Genomic DNA, 26,778 nt, shown 5'->3' with positions numbered 1-26,778 from the left:
ACTTTTAAAACACCTCTAAAGCCTAATAACCTTTTTTCACTGCCATGGGCTATTTTGAAGACATTCATTAGTAGGTAACAGCACCCATCTACAGAAATCTAATAAAGGTAGGAAATTAATTGAAGGACTTACCTATGTGTGGTTGATGGGCAGCTGCCAATGCATATTGCTGCTGCTGTGCGGCCGTCAGTTGCTGAACAGCAAGTGCATTCGGTCTTTGAAACAACTGAAGGCACAAAAGAACAGTTTTGTTTTTAATTCATACACTAGAACAGTATTCTCAGATTCCTGTCTGAAGCAATCCTGATGCAACAGATTTACTATCATAAGAGTATGCATGGTCTTCGTGATATGGAAACACGTTTTAAGAAGATGTTCAGAGGAGTTTTAAATTAATAATCTACCACAATCCATCTAAAAATATTCTCATTCCAGTATTATTAACCTATTGCGAAGGTTTCCCTCAAAGGCCTTGGGTCTCTTTTCTACCACCACGTTCTCTGAAAGCTTTACTCAAGGGTTTCTCCCACCGACATAGCTTATGCTGCTTGTAGGGGTGGTTTTTTTATGCTGACAGGAGAGACCTCTCCTGCTGACATAGACTCATCTTCCCCGATGCGCTGCAGCGGCACGGCTGTCTTGGTACAGCTGGGCTGCTGCAGTGCTGTACATGTAGCTATGGCCTTAGACAAACTCCCATGGGTCACAGCAAGCTAGCAGCTCACAAGGTTGTTTCCAGCTCTAACCCTGTACTAAATGCTTTATTATTTTCCCATGCAGGTAATTTCTGTTGCCACAGCGATGTTATGAGACTGCAAATGGCAATGGAGATAGGCTGCAGGACTGGGAATGGGATGGTGAATACTCACAAGAATCTCTGTAAAATGTGGTCCACACTCAGAAGTTAAAGAACCCTAATATAATATGAGAGGGAAAGTTTTCCTTACCTATTACTTTTCTCTCTTAAATTTTCTATATCAGTCCAGACACTGGGCGCATAAAGTGCTTCCCTGACAGTAGACAGAAAGCAGACACTGGGACTTTCTGATATCACCCCTGCATAAGGGTTGCCAGCTCTCACAGTTCACCTGAATCTTTGAAAGCAGTTCACAGTATCATTTAAGTGTAATATAAAAATCACACACCTTGAGACACTGAAAACTTGCCATCTGCAAAAACACTGGAAATGTTGAAGATAGCACTAATTTTGAAGGATGGAGTCAGGGCTGGCATAGAAAATCTTGAAGAAAAATAAGGAAAAAATTTCTCTCCAGCTTCTGGTGCCAGTCCAGATTCTTGGGACCTCCCAAAGGAGGGAATGCCATATAGAGAGGAGAGACTAGTTCCTCTTGGCTGCCTACACAGCCCGCTTGTGGGCATAACACATTGGCTGATGCCTGAACATCAGCTTGCAATGTTTGGAGAATGAAAACACTGGAATATGCATGTCAGGTAGCTGCCCTGAATAACTGTAGTAGGGATGCTTACATCTAACTTTCTAGTGCAATGTACCGTGAAAGCCCAGGGAGCTGCCTTTGCTGCACTCAAGCAAGCTTTCCTGATTTTCAGAAGCTTTAACCACTTGAAAAGAACGGATTTGAATGCTATGCTGTTTTCAGCCCCCTTCCTCCCCTTCCCTCCTTGTATGATTGAGGGCTTGTCTACACTTGAAACATTGCAGCTGCTCCACCGCAACACTTCAGCATAGACACTATCCACTCTGATGAGAGGGGTTTGCCCATCAGCATAGGTAATCCACCTCCTTGAGAGGTGGTAGCTAGATCAACAGAAGAATTCTTCTAGACCTAGAATTGTCTGTGCTGGGGATTAGATCTGCTTAACTACATCACTTAGGGATGTGAATTTTTCACACCCCTGAACAACGTGGCTGGGTCAACCTAACAAACTTAGACAGTGAGGCCTAGTTTCTTTATAAAATGTTAAGACTGAGGCAGATGGACAATAATAATTCAGCCTGATTCAGGCAGAAGGATGTAGTTACCTTCAGCATGAAACACAGAACTGTTTAAAGAATGGACTATCTTGACAGAAGTTCAGGTATAGTTCTTCACAGAGCAGAGCTTTCAACTCTTATCCTCCTTGCTGAATTGATGGCAAATATGAACAAGAGAGCAATAGTCAATGGAATATTCTTCTTCTACCTCCTTCTCCTTTTATAAGTCCAAATTGAGAAGCAGGATGCAAATTTAGCACAATATTTTAGATCCAAAAAGGAAGAGGTAGTCTGGATGCAAGTTTCAGCTTTTGTCAACCACCATACCAAAATCTAGCTACATCTGGGTTAAAGTACATCCATGTCCCCTGAAGGCTGATGAATGCACATGTAAGATGCTGGTGCTCTTTCCTATGTCTAGACCCTTCCATCACACCAGTAAGACAATGTTCTCCAGATCCTAGCATCATGGGTGGATGTGGAATACATGTTTGTGATAACCTTTACTCAAAATCAATTCCAAGACTTATCCTCTCAACAATGATGACCTAAGACTAAAGACAATATTCATGACAAGTGGGGGTCTCTGTGCCAATAAGTCATCTGTAGTTAGTAGGTGGATCAAATTTCTATTGACATACATGGATTCAAGGAAGCAAGAACACCTGGACCAACCTGAGATTGAGAGAAGTGTGTGGTAATGAGCGATCCCGAGGATCTACCAACTTTCTGCAGCACCTTCCTTATGGACCAATGCAGAAAAATGTATGACAGTGTGCAAGATGTATTTACCTCTAAAACTCAAAGCCATGGTCCTGCTGTCTACTTTCCTCATCTGTTTTACATACAAAAGTTGGTCCAACCAAAGGTATTACTCCATACACCTTGTCTCTCTACCTTCCTGTGGTTATCACATCTACTTGCGTTCCCCTTCAACTATAACAAATCCACACAAAACTCTCCATTTTCCATTCTCCTTTGCATATTTGGGATCAGTTTAGCCAATCCAGTGTGTTGCATTCTGGCTAGGTGAACACCAGATAGGATTGATGGGTGTTTTTTCTGTTCTTACAATCAACATCAAGTTTGTCTGAGCCATATCCTTTCTCCTGGTCAGTTTACCTATGAGACAGCAGACACATTCTCAAACTGCATCTAACTGAGCTATTTTGTAATGCATAGTGAAAACACAGAAGAGCAAGCCTTACTGCTCTTACATCTGAAGAAGACTTAGCCCATTTCAGCTGATGATGACATGGAAAAGATCTGCTGTTATAATTTGTGCTGTCTGTCTCCCAGTTAAGAACATTCTTGCTTGGTGTTTAACTAGGCTCCCAGATGTACGAACATCTACATCACGGTTCTCATACTTCTCTCTTGGGTCAATATCTAGGCATCTGGTTCCAGAAACAACACAATCTGGAAATGGCTGTCCTTGCTGTCCATTATAACATGATCCAAATTCATCCATATAGAAGTAAGTGACAGCTACTAGCATGATTATTCACACTGGAATAGCTTCAAGGTGATGCATACAGGTTGAATGATACTATATGAGATTGAAAAAACAGTTCCACGGCTTTGAAATGCAGGGACCACGGATGTGAGTGCAAGATCAGCATACAGACATAAGTATCTATAGCTCCAGTGAGTCTGTAGATTCATCTCAGCAGAGACTCAGAGAGTCCATTTGAAAATTCAGTCCCCAAGGAAACTGATTTACTTTGGTTGGTACAATTAAACTGAACAGGGCTACTGTAAGTTTTGAAACTGAACTTTAACTACGGATCATGCTACCAAATAGGCATTGGTCTGATGTTGTATGTGCCCACGCATGAAAGGAATGGAGTAGACTTCTTCCTATGAAATTCAGGGATGCCTGGCGAGTGTTCCTTCCCTACTGCTTAAAAGAGATGGCAGCAACATCCAGGTACCCATGTCCTTCTTCCTTGAATGAAGAAGGTGCACCTGAAGCATCCTTTCCAGATGAACTGTGGCTGCTATCCCAGAGAATATGATCCAGTGCCTGGTGTAATGGAGACAGAAACTGCCATATATGGTGTACCATGCAGAAGGCCAAAGATTTTCTGTCTGTTCAGCTTTAACTACAAGGAGCTTCCTTTTGAAAGACCATGGTTTTAGTCAGTGACTTCCTCTTCGAATATCCTGAAAAGCAGTTTTCACAAACATACAGAGTAACAGAGCCTGGACTGAAATGCCCCTGAAGGCTAAGAGAGCAGCTGGCTAAGTCTCTACAGACCCTCAACTCTTACCGTGGGAAGTGGAAGTGGAGCTCGTGTCTGGTGCAAGGAGTTTGGGTGGGTGTTTACAAGGGTAGCAGGGAGGGAACAAGATATTTCTGGCCCTCTAACGGCCTGCACATCACATCAGTCACGTTGTTTTTGTACTTGCTTCTAACCTAGCAATGAGTGAGTCTCACACACAGAGCTCTCGAGTGGATATGTGACTTTGGTTGTCTGTTGGTTTCATCTGAAATAAAAAAGGTAATTTACAGTGACGTATATTCTTTGTGCTAAAGTCCACAGATCAGTTACAGTAAGTAGTCCAGCCAGCTTGCAGCTTGGGGACAGAATCGGACTCATCAGTCACTGGCAGCAGGGGAATGTGCTGCCTCCTGAATTTCCTTGCCGTTTTTTTCTGCCCCCCTCAGCTGCAGGCAGGTTCAAAGCCTGTCTGTTGCAGAGCACGTCTGAGGAAGATTCCAAACTTTATTTCACGGGTTTTTGAAGGAAGCTTTCTGATTCTGTCCAGAGAACGGGTTCCAGAAGGAGACCAAACAGCACCAACTAGCTAGAACATGATTCATTAACATTTACAAGCATGGTTCCTACCAGGATAACAGATCTGTCCTGGTCACAAGAGTCAGTGAATCTGATGTGGTTTTCATAAAACCTGGGAAGACACAATCAAGCCCTAGAGAGATTCTCCTCTCTTGGGTACAGCAAAGTCTCCTCTCTCTCTGCACACTGCTCACTTAGGGGAAGATGAACAACATTTACATGGCAGAAGTTGGATTAGTAGAGCAGATCCTATACCCAGAAATCTCTCCCTCATTGTAAATTGATTTGGTAGGCTGAAGACTGACCTTTCATCTGTAAATAGTAAATAAAGAGCCCTTCAGCCTCTGTATGCGTCAGGATTGAGGAGATGAGGTAAATAATTTCTTACAGATCTGGGCAAGGTCCCTAATATATGTATTCCCATCTTTTCCATTGCTTCCCAGGACAACACAAAAGATAGGAGGGAGGGAGCAACAGTGATACTGTTTATTCCTTTCTGGATGAAGAGACTATGGCTCTCAGGCCAGGTCTACGCTTACCTGGAAATTCAGTGGCAGTGAACAGGAGTTACGCAAGCTACACAGAGCAGCTTGCGTAACTCCCGTCAACTTCGTAACTCCTCTTCTATGTGGCGTCTTCACTGTGCAGACAGGAAATGCGTTCCCGTCAACGCAGCATTACACCACTTGAGAAGGTGGTTTTAATACGTTGACTTCTGGATCAATTGAGCAGGTCTTCATTAACCACTCAATCAATCTGGATAGATCGATCTGACAGCAGTGAATCTGCCGCCGTCAGTGAAGACATCCCCTCAGGTCTGATGACTCTAGAACTCGATCTTCAGATGTCTCTCAGAGATCTGCTATTTTAAAGCTATTGGTCCATCCAGGACCAAACAAGTTTAAAAAGAATACTTGGATGCAGTGATTACTACTGTCGTGGAACCCAAAAGAGAAGTCAACAAAAAGAACTTATTCCATTGGCTGGTGCAAAGTCCATAATTTAACCACCAGGTTAAATGAATGAAAGCCTTGATTTCCTCCAGGAGGGTTTTATTGTGCGTGAATAAGAGAGTCCTAGCATAAAAGTCAAGCCTCTGTAGCATAATATTCTCAACATGTGCAAGAGAAGGAAGTTTGTACAAATCCCAATATTAAATGCTTCCTTAGGGCTTCAACCTTATTTCAATTCCACCAGGTCAGAGAGCACGGCCTTGGAACCTCTTTCTGCTTCTTACAGCACTACCCAGGCAGAACCACTGCAGGAGGTGCTGTACTTCCTACCCATTACAGTAGGCCTCCCAAAGGCTACAGTCTCTAATCATGGGGTCTTTTTATTTGAAGTTACAAGCTTTCTCTCTTGAGACCAAGTATCGTACTTTCAATTCAGACAGATAGTCCTCAACTGTCATAGTATTCACTCCTTAAGTAAATTCAAGAAATATTCCCTCTTCAGTTAAGCATCGAAGTCCAGTCCCTAGCAACACTGACAATCACAGGGCAGAGAAGTCATATGCCCTGTGCTGAGACACTGACGTGGCGACACAGTTCGGCATACTGCTAATCCAGTTTTAGCTGTGCCATTTCCTTTCTTTTTCCGGCAGAAGACTTCTACATGTCTTAGTGCCCAGGAAAAGATGAAGGAGATATTTTATATATAATCTATCTTGTTTTGGATGTCCATATTTAAAGAATGATCATGATTTTCACCCAGAGGCACACTGCTATGAAAATCCCATTGTGATACATCTGTGGAACTCAGCACGAAGAAAAGGAAAATTTATCTATACTTACCTGAAAATTTCCTTTTTATGGGTAATAAGGTCCACAGATACAGCCTACCCAGGATACAAACCGATCATTCAGAATAGAGACGGAAATTTATATCCAAGGATTTGGGGTTTGTCGTCATTAGGTAGAATTTACCATGCTCTGGAGAAATTGTTATGTTTTTTCCTCCAAGTATATTTAACACAGCCTGTAATTTAAGACGGTAGATTTGAATTACCCTGGCTGTGGAAGTTCTCACTTGGAGGAAAGTTCAGAAGGCAGGGCACTCCTCTCCTGCCACTTACGTGTAAGCAGGTGGAAATACACATGGTACTGGCTTGATGGATCTTATTAGTCAAAGAGAAGACATTTTCAGGTAGCCATGGATACAATATTTCTACTGTCACTGTGCGAGTTTATGAACATAAGAATGGCCATCCTGGAACAGACCAATGGTCCATCTAGCCCAGTATCCTCCTTCACACAGTGGCCAATGCCAGGTGCGTCAGACGGAATGAACAGAACAGGTGGTCATCAAGTGATCCAGCCCCTGGCACCCATTCCCAAAAGGCAAACAGAGGCTAGGGACTCTTCAGAGCATGGTTTTGCATCCCCGCCCATCCTGGCTAATAGTCATTAAGGGACCTATCCTCCATGAACTTATCTAGTTCTTTTAATCCTGTTATAGTTTTGGCCTTCACTACATCCTCTGGCAAAGAGTTCCATAGGTTGACTGTGCATTGTGTGAAGAAATACTATGGAAGCACGAGTGGGAAGGAGACAGTAGCAGCAAAAACCACTCCAGGCTTCAGGGCCAGAGGCAGGGATGGCAATGGATACCTAAGGGAGTCCAAATACAGACTCTGGAAGGGATGTGGGGTGATGGGCTTAAGGCCTTGGAGCAGCTGGGACTCCAGATAGACATGCCTAAAGAAAGCAGATTAAGGCTCGTTAGCAGTCCCTGGTTAAGGCAACATGAACACTTTTTGGAGGAGAGAATATGCCCTGTTCTGCATAGGCCACAGGCCCTTCATTCCACTCAATGTGGATATCTTGAGGAAGGATGTTTCTGTCCTAACTGCAGCTTGTGGATGCCCTGCCAAAATGCTGCAGAGGCTGCTGCATGCTACTGTGTAACTAGAAATTCCCATAGATGTCTAAGGCCTGCTCCATACTCTCCTTTGTTCAGGTCTCTTAGCCAGCTGATACTCCACCTGCTGAGACAAGAACAACTGAGCTCTGGGAGCCGGCAAACCCTATATATTCAGAAGATATTAATAAAGTCTCAATAAACTGTCTCCATCTGTTGGCAGTGAGGAACTATACTCCAGGCACCTGGATTGGTATAGAAGATCAAAGAGAAAAACCAAACAGAAAGCTTATTGTAACCAAGTCTTGGCCTTAAATTAAACTGTATTTTTATACTCTTGATCTACGGCTGTTTTTGGCGCTCACACTGATTTAATTTGTATCTCCTTACCCTTCCCCAAAAAGGTTCATTTTTACCTTTTCAATTAAAACAGTGAGGATCTAAGAAATTGTGCTTCATCTACAAAAACATTTACGCCTAATATAACTCTCATTCATATACTAGGATATAGTTCATGGTGAAGACATGTCTGAACAAGTTTGCTGATATGTCTGAGATACTATTTTAAATTCTAAAACTCCAAGTTTCAACCTAAACATAGAGCTAGTATCTTATACCACCTTGTCAAGAGGTTATAGGAGAAAAACTTGCAACAAATTGGGACACCACAATCTTATATTATTCAGAGTTATGGCAATGTTATAAAATTCAGATTTGTGTAATCCAGTTTCTTGTGCAATATAAACATTTGACATTTATAATCAGATTATGCCTGGTTAAGACTTTCACTTCTTAATATTGCTTTTAGCTGCACTGATCTGTAATTCCTTCAAAGTATATGGCATCTTTTCTGATGCCCTATAAAAAGGTGTTATACAAATGAGGTCCTTTTGATCAAGACATATTTCTTTCTGGAAACAGTTAAACGTAAGCCAGATTTTACTACAGGTTAAAACACAATCACAATCTCCATTTGGCATAGCTTCCAATTGTACTTAGAAATATATTCTACTCCAAATTATAATGTGTAATTGGCAGACCATAGCAGCCAGAAACTATTTTTGAGCCGATCCCTGGAAACACTGGCTGCTCGACACATTACATTAAGTAAATGCCTCTTCTGTTCTTCTGAGCCAAGGATGTTACATTTTATATGGATATTATGTTAAGAAGTGGAAAGTTAAAACTGGGAGTTAAGAACCACATTAGTGAAAGCCCTACATTAAATATTGTGTATGTTTTCAAATAGTGTCATTTAAGGTTATTACAGATTTAAGTAAACAGATGAGGCTGCTATTAAAACATAAAAATAAGGTTGAAATATTGAAGTACTAGTTCCCATCAGAGTGTTTCTCATTTGGTTATGCACAATATCATTACCTTCATCTGAATAGCTGAGCTGTGTGTATCAGATATGCTCAATGGACATACACTACCTGTTGTCTAGTGTGCTTGTGCATCCTCATGTTCCAGTGAAATCCACGGAGTTTAAAAAGGCAGTACAGAATTGTACTGTGTGTCAAAGTATGGGGGCAAGAGAGAGGTAAAGAGTTCAGCAGTGAAATAGTTAAAGTGCATTACATTCAGAAAAAGGTTCTCTATGCTGGCATACCTGCTTCATGTAGGTGTTACCAGCTTAGTTTACTTCTCTAAAAAAGATTACTGCCATCTCTGCAAAACTAATGTAGCCATAGAAAAGAAACCTGTACTATCATTTGCTTCATGCAATAACCAACTTTTCAGTGAGGCTCTGCTTCCAGAATGTTATTGTCAGTGGTTAAGTACAAAAGAGAAACAGACACCTGATTCTCACATAGCAGAGCTTGCAGGACTGGCAGAAAAAAGAAAACTTGATTTGACTTGTAAATGAATCTCATTTTATATGCAAGATATTGGAATATAACACTAATTACGCAGATGTCAAATTTCTGCAGTGACCTTTCTGACCATAATGACATCTTAAAAAACAAATTAATCTTAATTAGCTCCAATGTAGGCCCACAGTTAGGACTGTGTGAATATTTCCACTACAAAAAGTGATTTTCAAGTGTGTCAGTTTCATTATAAAAACATTTTCTGAGGTGATTCTTTGCATCAAAGCTTTTACATGAAAGACTAACACATTAAAAAAATAAAATAATTGGTTTGGTCATTTTCAAGTTATTGGATTATAAACAAAATATACGTTTACTGCTTTATTAATACCAGTTTGTATTTGTGAACCCTAAAAACATCTTGTATAAAGAAACTTCAAACTAACTATTTGGGCCATTAGGTTATACAACATATGGGCTACCAAAAAGTACAACCTCTCACTGCCTTTTTACTAGGCATATCAACACATACTTTATGAACTGATGACTAGATACATGCTCCTACAGCCAGCCATGACAACTTTTTTTTTTTTTTTTTTTTTTTTTTTTTTTTTTAATCTCAGCAAAAAAAAAAAAAAAAAAAAAAACAAACCAGCAAGAACAGAAGCAGAGTAACCTTCAATCTAGGGGGAGCCAGAATGCAAAATTACACCGGATCCTGATCTCTGGGCTGAGAAAAAAAAAAGAGTAACTGGTCTTAATCCATGATCAAGCAAAAGCAAGGTAGTTCACACAGACATACTTTCTTCAATTTTCCTATTGCAATTTGATATTGCAGAGGTCCAAAATGAGCGTTGCAACATCTAGGCATAAAGGTATCTGAAGACTTAAAGTCAGTTTCTTTGCCTTTGCTGGTTTTTCACTTGAAAGCAGCTTTTTCAAAGGTCAATTGTATGAAGCCCAATAACTCAGCAGCAGCTTGTTCCCTTCTCTAGTAAAACATGTAGATTTCTATTTTAACTCAATGCAGCTTTAAAATTATTGACATTAAATGTGCTTAATGCTACATGAGAAGTGTTATTTTGCCACTTCAGTTTGCCATAGAACAGGTAGGTCTCCTGCACTTGGCTCACTTTAGCAGAGTCTTGAACATACAACTTCTCTCATTATTAAAAAATGTTCCTGTCAGGCAATGTGAGTCAGCCCCTACAATCAAGTAACATGCTACTTCTGGGGCAACTCAAACCAATGAGTTAGATGTGCCTACTGGAAGGGTTGGGGAAGGAAAAAGGAGGAATATCCGTGTGAATACTTTACCTGTTGTTGAGAATTGTAGTCAAAGAGTCCCACAGTTGCTGCTGCTGAGTCCACAGGTACCTGAGTGCCAGAGTAATCAAACTGAAGAGGTTCCATGCCAACATGTTCCATGGGATCCAGAGGAACACTCTGGGATTCCATGTTGGAGAAATCCTCCACAGGCTTGGCACCATTAGTACTAGTCAACTGGGCTAAGCCTTCAGATCCATTTTGGTTCGGACCCAGAAGATCCACTTCATTAGCAGAGTTCTGGCAGTTACCAGGTGTACGGCTACACAAAAAAGAAAAAGTTTAGTGTCGCTAAAGTGTATCTGCTCAAAAAGATAAACTGGTGACATCCTATTGGCAACATTAACATCTATCACTTAGCATCACTAACAACAGCTGACCCTGGTGCCAACCCGAATTTATGGCAGATATTGTTTATCTCAAATGCTCTAGAAAAAACAGCTAGATATGGTCCAGTTAAGCATACAATCGAAGTATGCTACCAACGTATTTCTTCTGAAACTGTTTTGCTCCAACAGATAGTTAAACCAATGAGGTCACATCAATATTTATTTTGCCTAAAGGTCTGTGCAAATGAAGACATCTGACTGAAATGAATCAAGCCATTTTAAAAAAAACATTCTCCACCATTTCAGATGCCTTGCTACTCGATTATGCTTCCTCCTAACACGGTTGCCATTTTTGCATTTGGCAAACAGCATGCATTCATTTCAAACAGAACTGAAATTAGCATGGTTGTATCTAAATAATTGTATATAGAACCATTTGTATTCAAGGTATCTTTGTACATGCTGATTACACATTTTTATGAATGGTATTTGTTAGCCAATTGCTGTTATTGCACAGCCACTGATTTTGGTGGACCACATCAAAATATTGCCTATAAACAATTGTCAGCAACAAAAAAGATTTAAAAAACAATCTCCACACATTTGAACTCCAGGACTGACCTCATCATCTCTAGAGAAATGGAGATAGGCTCTATAACTTCTCAAACTGGCATAACTACTCTTGCTTTGCCTTACAGTTGGATGTTGAGCAAATCAAATTTGAAAAAGGTTTGTGGCAATTCACTGGGTAGCAAGAAAAATGAAAGGAGCTTGACTGGCTGGAAATCTTTTGGACAAGATTACTTTCCTATGATGATGCATCACCCATTTAAGACAGAGAGCTAACATGGAAAATGGAGATTCCCCACACTATCTGAATAGACAACAAGAGGATGTCTCGTGGCAGATCCAATTAGCAGAGACCCTTCCCAACACCTGTATAGAAATGGGCTCATTGAAGGTCCACTGATGTAACCTGAAGTGTCCCGTTTCCCTCTCCCCCAACCCCATTTACAAAAAAACAATTTTCTGTGAAATGTGTATGCAGTTCCATCCCGGTTTTAAAATGCTGTTACTGATATTCAATTGATAATTCATAGACGTTTGACCTACAAATAAGCTTCTCTTCATTTTACTCACTTTGTGACTTGCATTTATGGTTATAAGGAACCCAAGAAAAGGAAATCCCTAACTCTACCAACCTGAGTTACTTCAATAAACCCTCTTTCCTGAACACTTCATTAAAAAAAACCCAGCAGGTTATTTTGGTGCCAGCTTAAACAATTTTAGTTGTTCTCCCTTCTAAAGTCAACTTTCATTATTTCCATTACTGTGGTTGGTTTCTAGGTCAGGAGAAGCCAGTCATGACAAACCATTCTAAAAACTGCTACAATTAGAATTTTTTCAAAAGGTGTGTCATCTTTGCAGACTTCCTAGGTAATTATTCCAACAAGTTAATGCTGCTGTTCTACAACTCACCTCTTAAAACATTCCTAAAGCTCCTGTCATACTATTCAAATTGCATTATGCAAGGAAGGGACTGAAATATGGAATGGTTCATATTAATCTTAAGGCCAATGGTATATGCTCAATTGTTAAAATGGATGTAAATGGATGTATTTCTCATAGCACGTGAATTTATTTTGTTCTAAAGCAGTTTTCATTGTTTTTGACAGAGATCATGGCATAGCAAGAATATACAGCAACAACCCAGCAGCAAACACAGTTTAACAGCCAGGAGATTTTGATTTCAAAAGAACTACAAACATAAAAGTTAGACTACGACCTACAAACAGGGACAACATCTAGGGACAGTCTCACACAGGAAAATAATTGATGTTTTCATGACGTTGCATGAAATCTTTAAAAACAAATATATACTATAGAGCCAGTCATGCACAGGTTAGTGGACAGACTAGAACTAATAAATGTTCTTCATCTCTAACTTGTATGATGGTTCCCTCTGCACATGAAAAGGTGCTTAAGATGCCCTGCCATCCCTTTCCACACACACACCCACACCCAGCCACACACCCACCCACACCCCTAAGCCAAAAAATCTGAGGGTCTTTCTGGCAGTGCTAACACAGGACTTATTATTGGATCTGGACCCCCATTGTGCTCGGTTCTGTACAGAGAACAAAAAATCCTCTTGCAAGATTTCCAACAAAATGAAATGCAACACAAACTAATTCACAAGTAACAGAGCACAAACCTGAAATCTTTGACATCTGCATCAATCCCATTTTGTACAGGTAAACCATTGGTCTTGTCCATCACATCTCCCTCCTCCTTTAGATCTCCTAGCTTATCTCCATCAAACGTGCCCTTATTTTTCTTATCACCTTTATCATTTTCATCATTCTCTGCATCCCTTGGACCCTGGAAAAAAAAATATAACAGCTCAGTTTAATATATTCATTTTGAGATCAAGTTTATTTTTTTCAGGGATTTTTAACTACATAAATTACAAAGTTAAAGGGACATGTCATTTTAAAAAAGTCTCAAACATTTTTACTTGTAACAATAGTAGCTAACACTTGATTATCATAACTGTATGCAATTAGGGAATTAATATTTTTCATCTTTCCCAGACTACTTTGCGTATTTTACAAGATTGCATATAATCGGTTTAACAGTTTCCTCTCTATAGTCCGAATGGCCTCATTCTGCTAACGTAAATATTTACTTTAAGGGGTAACATTTTCAAGAGCACTAACATCCTATTTTCAGAAGTCACTTGAGGCATTTAGCAGTCTAAGTCACACCGATTTTCAATAAGACTCAGACTTTTAAGAGCCTAAAGTCACTTTTGAAAAATGGGACTCATGCTTTTGAAAATTTTGCCCAATGGGACCACTGACAAAAGTAAAATTACTGTTATGCTTACAAGTTTGTGATCGGCCATCCTTTAGTTTCACATATTTGTCTGCGTGGAGGGAATGGGTGTTTTCAAACAGCAAATGGAGAAAATATGTTTAGAAATAGAAGGTATGACTATAAGACCTCAAAATTGGCAGGGAGATTCAGACTAGTCTTAACTGAACTATTTTCAGCTCTTAAAACACTTACTAGGTTTCATATAGTGAGTGTTCCTTTAGTGTAACTATAAATGTAAGAAATTAGGTCTAAAGAGCTAGCTGCTACAACTAAAGAAAGCCGCATTTACTGACAGTCTGCTGCTACAAATGAGGGAAAGTAGCTCATGAATGATACCAGCAGTGCCTGAACCCCATGAAAACGAAGTATGTTTCCATCCTGCCTTATTGCAGATATTGGGAGAACCTTGTTTCATACTTTAACTAGAAATTTTGTGTTAATAAAGTTCTTCTGATGCCACCATTCAGTAAGACAGCATTTTTACTAATTAGCATCACCAGTAAATGCCAGTTGAGTTATGGATATAAATTGAGCCCAATCCTGCAACCTTTTACTCACCCAAACAAGACCCGTCAAACAAGCTTACTGGTTTCATGACTGAGCCTCATTCTCAACTATTTCATATCACAGTTTAAATATGACAATAATAGTTAGTTACTGTGCACATTTATAACAGAGCATTGAGTATACTGATGTATGGATTGTTGTTGTAACCATGTCAGTCCCAGGACATTAGAGAGATAAAGCAGGTGAAGCAATATTCTTTATTGGACCAACTTCTATTAGTGAGAGACAGAAGCTTTCAAGCCACAAGGAGCTCTTCTTCAGGTCTGGCAGGTGTCTCTCTCACCAAGAGAAGTTGCTCCAGTAAAACATACTACCTTACCCACCTTGTCTCTCTTGAACGTATTAGAGCAGTTTTCCTTTAAAGATAGAATGTAATTTACTATGTGCAGCATTTATTAATTTGGGTTTATAAAGACATGTATTAAAAAAACCTCTGGTTTCACCGTAAAACACCACTCAGACTATTTTCCAACATTTGATTAGTTAACAGTTTCCATGCTTCCTTTAATTTTTCAGCTTTCTAAACACTTGTCAGCATCCAAGCCTTACTTCTTTCTTCTTAACAGCCAGGGCTTAACAAATTTACCAGGTACCTATTAGGTAGGTGCTGATAGAAAAGATGGAGGTCCTTCCTCCAGCAGGGTGCAGAAGCTATGTTCTGATGGGAAACTCAGAATGTCTACTAGAAGGAGTGCATACAACACCTGTGTGACACAGTCTCCAAAAAAAAAAAAACCAGCACCCTGAAACCCCCATATTCACCATCATATAATTATGATATTTTTATACAAAGTATGCCTTGTAAGGCATTGTTTTAAAAATCTTGATCTGTGGAACATTAATATCCTGTTGGATTATATATTCTATCATTGTATGTAAAGTTATAAAGTTTTGCTATGTGTGTGCTACTGAAAGATAATGTGAGGTAAGAAACACCCACAACCAGTTTTCAGGTAAAGCAATGGAGTAGTCAGATGTGCTGATGGCCCATTAAGGGGAATCCACTCACCCAATGGCCATCCCAAAAGACTTTATAGAAGTACATCCATGCTGTTTGACCAATGGGGGCAGCCCCCCATGTCATATGATAGATCTTTCCCAAGCTAGAAGAAGCTATAAAAGAGAGGGAGTGATGTCATCACTTGTCTTCACTTTCCCACAACTCAACACCTGAAGGTTATGTCTGGAAGACAAAGGACTTTGAAAACGGGAGAGGAACCGAGGCTGAAAAGCAGAAGCAGTCTACGCATCAAGAATCTGTAGCCTGCTTGTATCATCTGTCAGGGTGAGATACTGCTTGATTTAAATCCTGTTTAGTGTATAAGAATTTAGACTTATCTTTATTTCTTTGGTGACTATCTTGGATCTTTTATGCCTACCACTTATAATCACTTAAAATCTATCTTTTTATAGTTAATAAATCTGTTTTATAATTTTACCTAAAACAGTGCGTCTTGGTCAGAGTGTTTGGGAAATCTCAGCTCAGTGGACAAGGGCTTGTGCATGACTTCTCCACATCGAGCGGACTAAATAATGAGCTTACTCTGGCCACATTTTTTACCAGAGCAAGCCGATATAATTCTGAGGTGCAGTGCATAAAAACGGGAAAACCAGCTGGTTCCTCATAAGAGGCTAGAGAAAGCATTCATGTAGCTCAGTTGGGTGTTTGCCTGCTTGTGAATGTCTATGTAAGTGCCCTTGTTGGCTGCATCACAGTGCAAGAGGCAGTCCAGATAAACATCCCTGCTGGGTATGGAGCTTCACCTGCCATTGCGTTGGGTGAGGACAGAGCCCGGAGAGGTCTGCTGCTTGTCACCAGCGAGGCATTGTTGGGAGTCGGCCCAGGCTGGAAGGTTAAGGGGGCACAGCAATTCCAGTTTTCAGGCCACACCCTGGCAGACCCATCACTAGCTGATATGAGGTATCCATGCCCCACCACATACCTCTTATATCAACCCCAGCTATTAGATGTCTGGTAGTTTTAGAACTATCCCCTCCTGGCAGCTTTGGGGTGTAAGACTTCTTCCCACTGCAGTAGGATGGGACATCATTATACCTTTTTCCCTCCATATAAGCGAGAGGGGTGCTAGTTATTGGGTAGTATGTGCTGGCTGTTCTGCTCCCTTCTTTGCCAGAAGGGCATAGTGGGGAGCACAACACTCGTCAAATAGAAGAGAACAGTTCTTGAGTAAATTCCCACTACGCAATGCGTCATTTGTGACTGTACTGTGATTTTTGCAACACTTTTGAAAACTGAAAACAAGCTCATAGCAAAGCACACTTTACAGAGTATTCAAGAACACCAGCATTTAGCCAAGTATTTTTTCCAGCCAGGAGTCTAGTATCTCAAGATGGCAGGTGTGTTCACCATCAGGATCAGAGGATGCTGGTTACCTCACTCCAACTGTATTTCCTTCTCCCATATCCCATCACCTAAGCAAGAACAGCCAAGCTGTTGGCTTACACTTTCTGACATGGTGGTGGATACAACACCCACTATAGGTGGAATACCTGTCTTTAGGAAGGAAGTGAAAAACAGCAACTAATTGGGGGGGGGGGGTGGGATGATCACAAAAACCCAAATTTCAAAATCAAGCATGCTTACAAATCCTCCTTTTCTGAGACAGGAATCCCCAGGAGATGAGCTCAACACGTATTCCACCATGCTAACTCCAAGTCCTCCGCTCTCCGACCGTGGCGACAGCACCGAGTTGACGTCACTATTCACATGAAAGCCTTGACCAGGTCTTCTCTGAACCATTATTGGCTGGGAAACAGAATGATCTAAAACAAATGCATACACGAATATTTAAGATTCTAATCACTACATTATTAGTAGTACAACTTTACTATCTAGTGGCCCTAATCATAGACCAGTGCCCCTAGTCTATACAAACACAGAACAAACACAGACCCAGCCCAAAGGGGCTTCCAATCCAATTACAAAGATGAGTAAAACACTAGAAAAACTCTATAGAGTGTCTTAATTATAAGGATAATTTACAAACAAAGAAGCTGCCATTTTGACATTTTGTCCATAAGGATGAAGAGACTGGCTTTCCCATCAGTGACTACTGAAAACATCTTTGATGAAGAGCAGAGCTTTTTTACAGAAAGCCTGAAATTTTCTGATGTCTCATGTAATAAGAAAACTGTCAACCTGCATCAAATGAGGCCTCTGTCAGGACATATCATGGAAAAGCAGCTGCTCACCAAGGGACCTGATACCGAAAGTACTCAGGACCTTCAACCCCCATTCATTTCTAAAGGATTTAGGAGTGTGCAGTGTCTTGCACTACTTGAGAGCCCCAATCACTGACAAAAGTATGGTAATATATTTCTTAAAAAACCGTTTTCCAATATCTTTTCATATATCCATAAAAAGATAACCACATGAAAAGATCATTAAGACTGCAAAGTCCAGCACTCAAGTTGGAAAATGCCAGAACTAAGATGGTCCATGCAATCTTAATTTTGCCTCTGTGTGTGCATGAATTGATACAGACTAATTACATGATCATATATTCCCTATCCACCACTGATTAATCCCCCCAGGTTCTAGACCCAGCTCTGCCAGAAGTGACCCTGCGCAACCGCTCAAACCCTCAGTATCTCATCTATAAAAAGGAGAGGGAAAAGGACAATTACTACTTGCCGCCTCCTGGTAGGAGTATGAATCCTGCTCAGTGATAAGGACTGTGAGGTAGACAGGAATATTAACACTAGCCAACGAAAGAGGCAAGAGTAGGGGTAAAATCTTCATGACTGCTTAAGTTACACTTCATAGCCTAGGTTTCATTAAAAGTCAATGAATTTTAGACACTTTTGAAAATTGTAGAACTCGTGGCCTCTTGCGTAAGCACATCATCCCTTAGGCCATGGGGCATTTTGATGGGGGAAAAAGGCAGCCTGAGGACAATTTTGTTGGTGTTCTTTCTGGAGTTGGAGATCTGTGCGGTCGTTTGGAAACAAGGAAAGAGGCTCGATGGGGCCCGGGAGCATGCTCGGTATAGATGGAACTTACAGAAAATTGAGAACAAGAGCATAGCACATTCTATGGTGTAGGTGCACATGACTACTTCTGTGACTTGTAACTTGACCAAATCTGAATAAACTTTTCCACAAGGACTGAAAAAGGCACCTTTCTGATCCCTGGACCATGCCCCTAACAAACAGCTGCACTCTTCTTACTCCAAACCACTGAGGCACTGGAGCTATTAATTTTAAAAGGTAGAATTTTTTGTAATGTTCATAAAACTGCCTGTTTTGCACTACACCCTCGTTCTCTGAAATGGCTGCACTATTTTTGCCCAAACTTAAAATAATTCAAAGCCAGAACAAGCATGGAAACTTTCAGCCCAAACCATCAAAGTTTGTTAAAAGTTACAAACAAATGAAAATAGAGGATTTATAATGGATTCAGCTGTTCCACCTATATTATACATGTACACAACATGTATGATTTAGTAGACTAAATATTTGAGTGACGATTGCTAAAGTTTTCTTATAAAACTATTATATGGTGCACACAATCCAAAACAAAGTGGAAAGCAACAGTTTAAGAATGCTTCCCACAATATGTATTAGAACAGTGGTTCCCAAACATTTTACTAAGGTAATGCACCAACTGGATTTTGTCTTTTTTTGAGACCCTGCATTACATACATGCATTGTAATCCTAATCCTGGCCCAGTGCAGAGGGGATGCCCCAGAGCAGGTTAGGAGGGGGGAGGAGAAGAGTCAGGTGGGTTCGAGAGCAAGCCCAACTCACACTCACCCCACAGTGATGGCTCCTGTCACACAGGGCTCAGCTCAGCTCCCCACTCCAGGCAGCACCCCTCCACCATGTAAGAGGGGTGCCTGGGCCAAACCTGAGTGGCTTTGTGATCCCATGCATCAGGCTGCAACATCCAGAATGGATAGCTGATGAGTTAATCTGGCCCCAGACATGGTGACAGCTCTAGAACTGATGGGTTAATCAGAACCCATTAGAACTGATGGGTTACTCTGGCCTCAGACATGGTGACAGATCTGGAACGCTCCTGCAACACTTTGGTGGGCTGGGACTGACCATTTGGTGAACACTGAACTAGAATATGGATTTTCTTACACTCAGAATTATTTAAAATCTATCTATTTATATTTATCCTATTGTGATTGATTCAGCTTTTTGTTAACTCCAGTTTTAGTAGGTCTCATAGGACTATTATTGCTATATGGATAGCTATAATCAGAGAGACTATGAGGTTGTTGGTGTTTGGTAGCTGTGAAATTCAGGATTAGCCATCTTGCTGAGGAAGTTAGCTACATATTTTTGTGTTCAACGCCAGTTATATTAGATGAGTGATATTGGGCTACCTGATGTTCCCCAGGCACTTTCTCTCCACTGATCTCCCAGAAATATCCCTTTTGGTCCATCTTTGCTTGAATCATCAGTTTCCCAAAACTTTTTACCTGGCAACAGCTGCTGCAAATAAAAAGGAACAAACATGTTAGCATAAAAGTGTAAGTGTAAACCATGACATTTTCTTTGTAGAACAAAAAGGAAAAAATCAGTTACGTTAAAACAAGCTGATAGGTGACTTTACAATCAGATGCTTATGCGTTCCCAAAGTGAGAGCCATGAAGCAACTGTGACACCCTGTGGAAGCATAAAGAAACTCCAAATCATAGGAGGGATCAGAACTTCATGCATAAACACACATACACACATCAGCATTCACACGCTTCTAGGCATGAGAGCCTCTTGTAACAAATGTTAGTAGGAAAGATGTGTTTTCATCAGAAGAGCATGTTTTAATGATCCAGAATTGCATTTGAATTGTATACAGTCACCTATAGAATCTTCATTCCAATGCTGGGGAATGGAAATTCCCAACTCACATGCAAATATTGCAGTGTGATCCCATAAAGCTGCTCAGTGCCCTTAACTCCCAGCGCATTCCAAGGTACTCAGTGCTTTGGAGAATATTTGTAAACAGTGATGAGAGTGAATAGTTGTAGGCCACTGCTTCTGCACAGTTTTTCATTCAGGTGTAGCACGACAGAAAACCACCCTTAGTTTAAATCAATTCCAGGAAAGTTGAGTGACAGCAAAAAGGATAAAAAAAACTTCACAAATATGCATTGTACCTAAAGGATGCGTTGTGAAAGTACCAGTTCCATACAGAAAACACTTGCCTTGTGACACCTACGTATGGCAAGAGGAATTTCAAGCCCTGCTTAAGGGCCTTAGATATTAACAATACAATCTTTAAATTAAATCTTCAGACTCAATGGGAGTGGTGAAATTCAGGGAGAGAAAGAGTAACACATCCATAGCAAGGAATATAATAAATAAACCTAGCTGCTGAATTCTGGATAGAATGTAGGGAGCTGGAAGATTAACAAACACACTTGAGAATCTCTCATTTAGATTACTGCACAGTATGAACCAAAATCTTAGCGGGACCAGTCAAAGTGTCCTATATATTAGAAATGCTGAGCAGCTCAAATCTATAAAATTCAGCAGAAGGTTTGAGTTAACTCAGGGTGTTACAGGGTAAGAGAGCCAATATTCACTACAAGACTACTAGATAGAGAGATGCATTTGATGAAGCAAGCTTAAATATGTGTAGGCAGCTTTTAAATGTATGTTTGGTGGGAAGGAGGAAGAAGCTACACAACATTTGTTCAGTATGTAATTTTAACCTTAAGTTCTCTCTGATTCAGACACGCATTATAAAACATGACATCTCCATGACAAAAGGTAACTGAAGGTTCATGGATTTGGATATCAAGATTAATAGGTTGCAAAAAAGATAGCAAACAGGTATTATAATGAAACTTCTACCCCACTCATAAAAAGCAGAATTCCCTCTACTACACCACTTAAGAAGAGGTTATAAAAGAAAAAAGGTATGTTTTATTCAGTTATGTAACCAACAATCAATGCTGCTGAGTATCTAACACCTAACAACACTATTGCCTTGGTGCCATGGAGAAGGTACACTGAAAAGCAACTGAATGAAAGAGACCATTACAGGATATGCAATGACAAAAGAATAATTTCTTAAAAGTAAGAAAACCAACGGAAGGGCACTGGCCAAACAAAACTGAAGTCTTTACTATAAGAAAGCGTGCACAAGTAGCAGGTACAGAACAAATTTAAATAAAGTAATGAACAAAACGGAAATTAGCAGCACTGCTGTTTAGTAGCCACAAGTCTCAATCTATGTACTTCAATGGGGAAAACTCAGGGGGCAGCAGGAATAGTTGTACACGATTCATTCCCCATCTACAGTTACCAATAAACAAATATTCCAAAGAGGTGATGCGGCGACGACGGGAGAGGGAGGGAGGAAGAGTACTCTGATGCTGAAGGTGGAAAATACATCCACTAGACCTCACACACAAATGGGAGGATCTATAAAATAGAGATCATTGCCAGTCATGGTCATGAACTAACTTGCAAGGAGCCTCAAGCTCCAAAATATGAAGTATCTAGTTCTATGATGATGTGCGGCAACTGGTGGCAATGCCAGATGGCATGCAGTGCTCTGGGTTCTAGCACAGAGACCTGCTGGTTCCAAGAGACTTTGAAGGGTTGCGATTTTCCTACAGGAAGATTAGTCTACCGCACAGGAACCAAGACAAAACCTCAGTTTCTCCGTCTTAAGTAATGAAAAGCCATGCATCAGAATGGCACCCAAATGGGATATAAATATAGATAAATCTAGGAAGCTGAGACTACTCAATAATATTGCATTTCCTCTTTTACTGAAGGCATGCACTTGGGTAGGTTCTACCACAGCCCAGCTTCTCCTTCCATCTCATTGTGCAGTCAAAAGCCTTTATAACATTATCTTGTCACAAAAAAATATAATGACATATGAAGTCATACTTCTGACCTTGTAAGAAGCAAGCAAGCATGCACACACCTTTCCACGGATAAGCATAACAGAGCATAGCCCACAGTTCTTCAAACATATTTATCACTTCAGTCATTATGAGATATTAAAAACCCTGTAGTATCTACACTACTTTTCCAAACAGGTTACACTATCTCTATCAGCAGTGAAATAAAGATACATTTGAAATCTCAGAAGCCCAGCAAATTTATCCTCCAATGTGCTTTGTAGTTTGCACTATGAAGGCAGGCGCTGAAAGGCTCCTTTCAGCACAGGTTGAGAATTACCTTCTGTGACGGAGTTCCACGGGAACGGTGCTCTGGAGCCACTCGGGGTGAAGGCAATGAGCTCTCTGCAGTGAGTCCCCATGGATGGGATGGCTGGGGAGCTCTTACGTGCCTCCAAAGTGGCCATGCACCCGCCCTTGCAGACCAAAGTGACTGACAGCCAGCATGGAAATCAGAAGGGTTTATTAGTAACATTCCCAATTCATCCCTCCCCCCTTCGAGACCGAACTGAGCAGGGTCACTTCAGCCGGTGACCTGGGAAAGTACGAACCCCCCTCTTCACACTGTGACCAAGTCCCAGGTGGTGCTCTAGAACCGCCCTTAATGCAGCCAGTCAGGGACTCTAGTGGAGTGAGTGTCCCCACAGGGCCCCTCAGCAGTGCAGCCACTTCCTGAATCTGGCCTCGGAGCATTCAGCATTCCTGTTCTGCAGTGAGTCTCCCAAAGGGGCCATGCACCACACTTTGCAGTCAAAAGCAATTCACAGCCATCAGGGAAATCGGAAGGGCTTATTAGTTCTCCAGAACACCGAGCAGAATAGCAGATGAATAAGAACGTGACAGCAATGATCACTTGCGGAAGTTCCAGAGCCCCATTCTTGGGCTCTGCTCCTTTGGAACTCCCACAGAGGACTGACTCTTCCAGCCAGCCAGCCCCAGATACGCCTGCCTGCTTCCCTTGCCTATGTCTGTTTTCCCAGGCAAGGAGGTCACCTCACCATCCCCTCCTCTCCAACACCTTTGCAAAGGGATGGGTTCTGGCCACTGTCTGTGCACAGGTAGCTAAAGGCAGCCATACTGCCCTCTAATGGTTGCTACGAAGATCACACACCCTTAACCCAACACCTAAATCAGCAGTTCCCAAACTGTGGGTTGCGACCCCATGAGCGGTCTCAGAGAGGGAATAGGGTCACCAGAAATAAAATCACGTTCTCTATGATCTGTAAAATAGGTAATGAATTGCAAGGCAAAGTAATCGAGCTCCTCCAATGATATTTCTGCACGATATTTGTTACCAATACGCCACACCCATGTGATTGAACGTCCTTCAGACGCCACATCTACATAACATACATGACAGGCTGATAGTTAGCTAAAAAAATTTGAGTTTAACACAATGGACAAATTTCTGTACAGACCTTCTACCTCTAGCAGTGAGTTTTCTGAGGAAAAAGTAACTAAGAAATGAGTTCGTAAATATGAGGCGGCTTTTCTTGATCATGGGCTCATGAGTGTTTTTGACAAAAACGAGGGAAAGCCAAAATGCTGCTTTTGTCTTAATGTGCTGTCTAGCGAAAGCATGAAGCCAAATAAGTTTAAGCAACACTTGGAAACTGTTCACAAGGAATACATCAGGAAACCACAGTCATTTTTTCAATGTCTAAAAGAGGAGCTTTCCCAGCAACGTGTGCGATTTAGGAGGGCCTTAGCTGTCTCTGAACAAGCTCAAAGAGCATCTTTTGAGGTGAGCTTCCGGATTGCACAGGCAAAGAAGCCTCAGACAATTGCTGAAACACTGATTTTACCTATTGCAATAGATATGATAAAAATAGCGTGTGGGGAGGCGGAGGCAAATAAACTTACAGCTATACTTCTTTCAGACAACACTGTGAAGCGAAGAATTGAGGCAAAAGCAATTCATCAGGAAACCACGCAGGTGGACCGTCTGATATGCACACCCGCTTTTGCTCTTCAAATTGATGTGAGCACCGAGAGGCGTCATACACACATAATGACTTTTGTTCGGTATATGCTAGAGAATAGCATTCTTGAAGACATTCTGTTTTGTCTCCCACTTTCTGAACATGAAATGGCACAGAGACTATTCGGTGTGTTACAGGAGTACATGCAGGAGAAAAGGATTAGGTGGGATAACATGGTTTGATTTTGTATTGATGGTGCTCCATCTATGGCGGGCCACAAATCAGGACTGCATGCCTTGCTGAAGAGAGTTGTTCCAATTACTGTTTGAACCCATTGCATGATTGACAGTGAATAGCTTGCAACCAAGCAGCTGAGCACAGAGCTAGAGGAAGTACCGCAGCAGGTCACATCAGTGGTCAACTACATTAAACCTCTCCCACTTCGTGTGTGCCGGTCTGCAAAGGTATGTGAAGACATGGGGTCAGACCATGAAGTGGTGCTGTTTCACACCGAGATCCGCAGGCTATCGAGAGGAAGGGTACTGCAGAGGTTTTTTGAACTGAGGGATCAGCTGCTTGCATTTGCAATGGACTGCAAAAAAAACCCCAAATTTGTGGATTTTCTATGTGATCAAGACAAGATGTGCCTCCTTGCTTATCACGTTGATATATTTGGGAAACTAAACTAATTGAATGAAAGTATGCAAGGAAAGAACACAAACACTCTTCAACTGAGGTTGTGTCTTCACTGACAGCGGCAAATTCGCTGCCATCAGATTGACTGATTTGGATCGACTGAGCAGTCAGTGAAGACCTGCTCAGTCGATACAGAAATCGACATATTAAGACCACCTCCTCAAGTGGCATAGCGCTGCGCCAACGGTGCAGTGCATTGCAGACAGAGCGCAGAACAGAAGCACAGAAGTCAACGGGAGTTACGCACGTTTTTTGCGTAGTTTGCATAACTCCGGTCAACTGCCGCTGAATCTCTGAGGTAAGTGTAGACAAGCCCTGAGTGATCAAATCACAGCATTCATGAAAAAAACTTGGTTTCGAAGAGTAATGGGCTGAAGTTGAAATACGACTGCTTCCCACAACTTTCTAAGTTTCTTTGTGACAATGAAATCCAAGTGTCCCCCACACATGTAATGACCAACCATCTCAGCCACTTGGAGGCGCACCTTGCACCCTTTTTCCCCTGATGTGGATGTGTCAAAGTTCGATTGGGTATAAAACCCCTTTCAATGTCAATCTGGCAACATGGATTTGCCTGGTGCTGAAACTGAACAGCTTATTTAAATTTCTTGTGATCGTCTATTGGAAAAAACAAGTTCCAGACTTTCCCTGTCAGAATTTTGGTTCAGTGTGAAGCATGATTATCCTGACATCGCTACACACACACTGAAAGTGATGGTTCCTTTTGCCAGTACGTATTTGTGCAAGGCTGGATTTAGTGCACTTCTCTGTATCAAATCTCAGTATCGCCTGGATGTCACTTCGGCGATTAGATGTGCAATTTCAACTACACTGCCAGATTTTTAAAGACTGTCACAACATGAAAGCTCACGTATCTCAATAGGCCTGGTGAGTACATATAATTATAACATTTTATTATATGTTGATCTTTAATACGCAAATCTTAATAATACTATATGTTGTTATGCAAATTTGTGTTACGTCCAGGGTCACATTAATTTCCAAGTGCAAAAATGGGTCGCGATGGAAAAAAGTTTGGGAACCGCTGACCTAAATATTTGACTACATGGGAAACTGAGGCACACAGTATTCATTAAGGACCTTCCCACTTCGTCACACCTTCCTTTCCTAGATTCAAAAACAACATGGTAAAACGCTATCGGATATTGGCTTTTTGCATCAGAAGTTTGAGAGTCCCAATTCTCAAGGACCAAACTTTTAATTGCATTCTCCATCAGTTCAATATATGAAGCCCCATTCCCTTCAATAAAGTTTCCATCTTGCATGACATTGTCTGGGCAAGATTCCTTACCCATTTAATAGTCTCCGCTGAATCTTCCAATTTACTCTCTCTTACTTTCAGATGCAAGTCATTCCCCCATTTCCTTGGCCAAAAAATTTAATTATCTCTAAATTAGAATTCTGACTATTTGGTGGCATTACTCCCCCCCCACACACACACTTTTCATCTCCTTCCTTTAAATATAATGCAGCTGTAGAAAACAGACACACTTTGTTCTGTTTGCACCCTTAGCTCTATGGGAAGAAAATACTCTAGTTTTCCCTTTCCACTCCTTTATACTATGGCTTAACCACTAATACAACCAGTGACTATTACAGTTAGTAAGCAGTGAGGGAAATGGCTATCCAAGGAAAGTATTAGGGGGACTATCAATTTTTTTTTAAAACACAAGTTTGTTGGTGAATTTAGATCTCAAAAGCATTCTGGATTAA

The 26,778-nt window shown here is 41.0% G+C and overlaps 1 protein-coding gene across 8 annotated transcripts in view; it reads right to left on the bottom strand.

Moving 5' to 3' along the window:
* PUM1 (pumilio RNA binding family member 1) overlaps window positions 1–26,778 on the bottom strand; it is a 108,609-nt gene that overhangs the window by 44,228 nt on the left and 37,603 nt on the right. For 6 of the 8 annotated variants that reach the window (XM_067530802.1, XM_067530804.1, XM_067530805.1 and 3 more), the window contains exons 4-8: window positions 19,889–19,997; window positions 17,136–17,314; window positions 13,299–13,465; window positions 10,746–11,016; window positions 133–226 (exon numbers count right to left, since the gene is read on the bottom strand). In XM_067530802.1, the coding sequence (XP_067386903.1) occupies window positions 133–226; window positions 10,746–11,016; window positions 13,299–13,465; window positions 17,136–17,314; window positions 19,889–19,997 (820 nt within the window). The remainder of the gene's footprint in view (window positions 1–132; window positions 227–10,745; window positions 11,017–13,298; window positions 13,466–17,135; window positions 17,315–19,888; window positions 19,998–26,778) is intronic. The other 2 variants (XM_067530803.1, XM_067530810.1) reach the window with 1 other exon arrangement.

Source organism: Emydura macquarii, unplaced genomic scaffold, assembly GCF_026122565.2.
Source record: "Emydura macquarii macquarii isolate MOO-44397 ecotype Brisbane River unplaced genomic scaffold, CSIRO-AGI_Emac_v2 contig_3113, whole genome shotgun sequence".
Lineage (NCBI taxonomy): Eukaryota > Metazoa > Chordata > Testudines > Chelidae > Emydura > Emydura macquarii.
The sequence above is the reverse complement of the archived record's forward strand: the minus strand, read 5'-3'. Positions and strand labels throughout refer to the sequence as shown.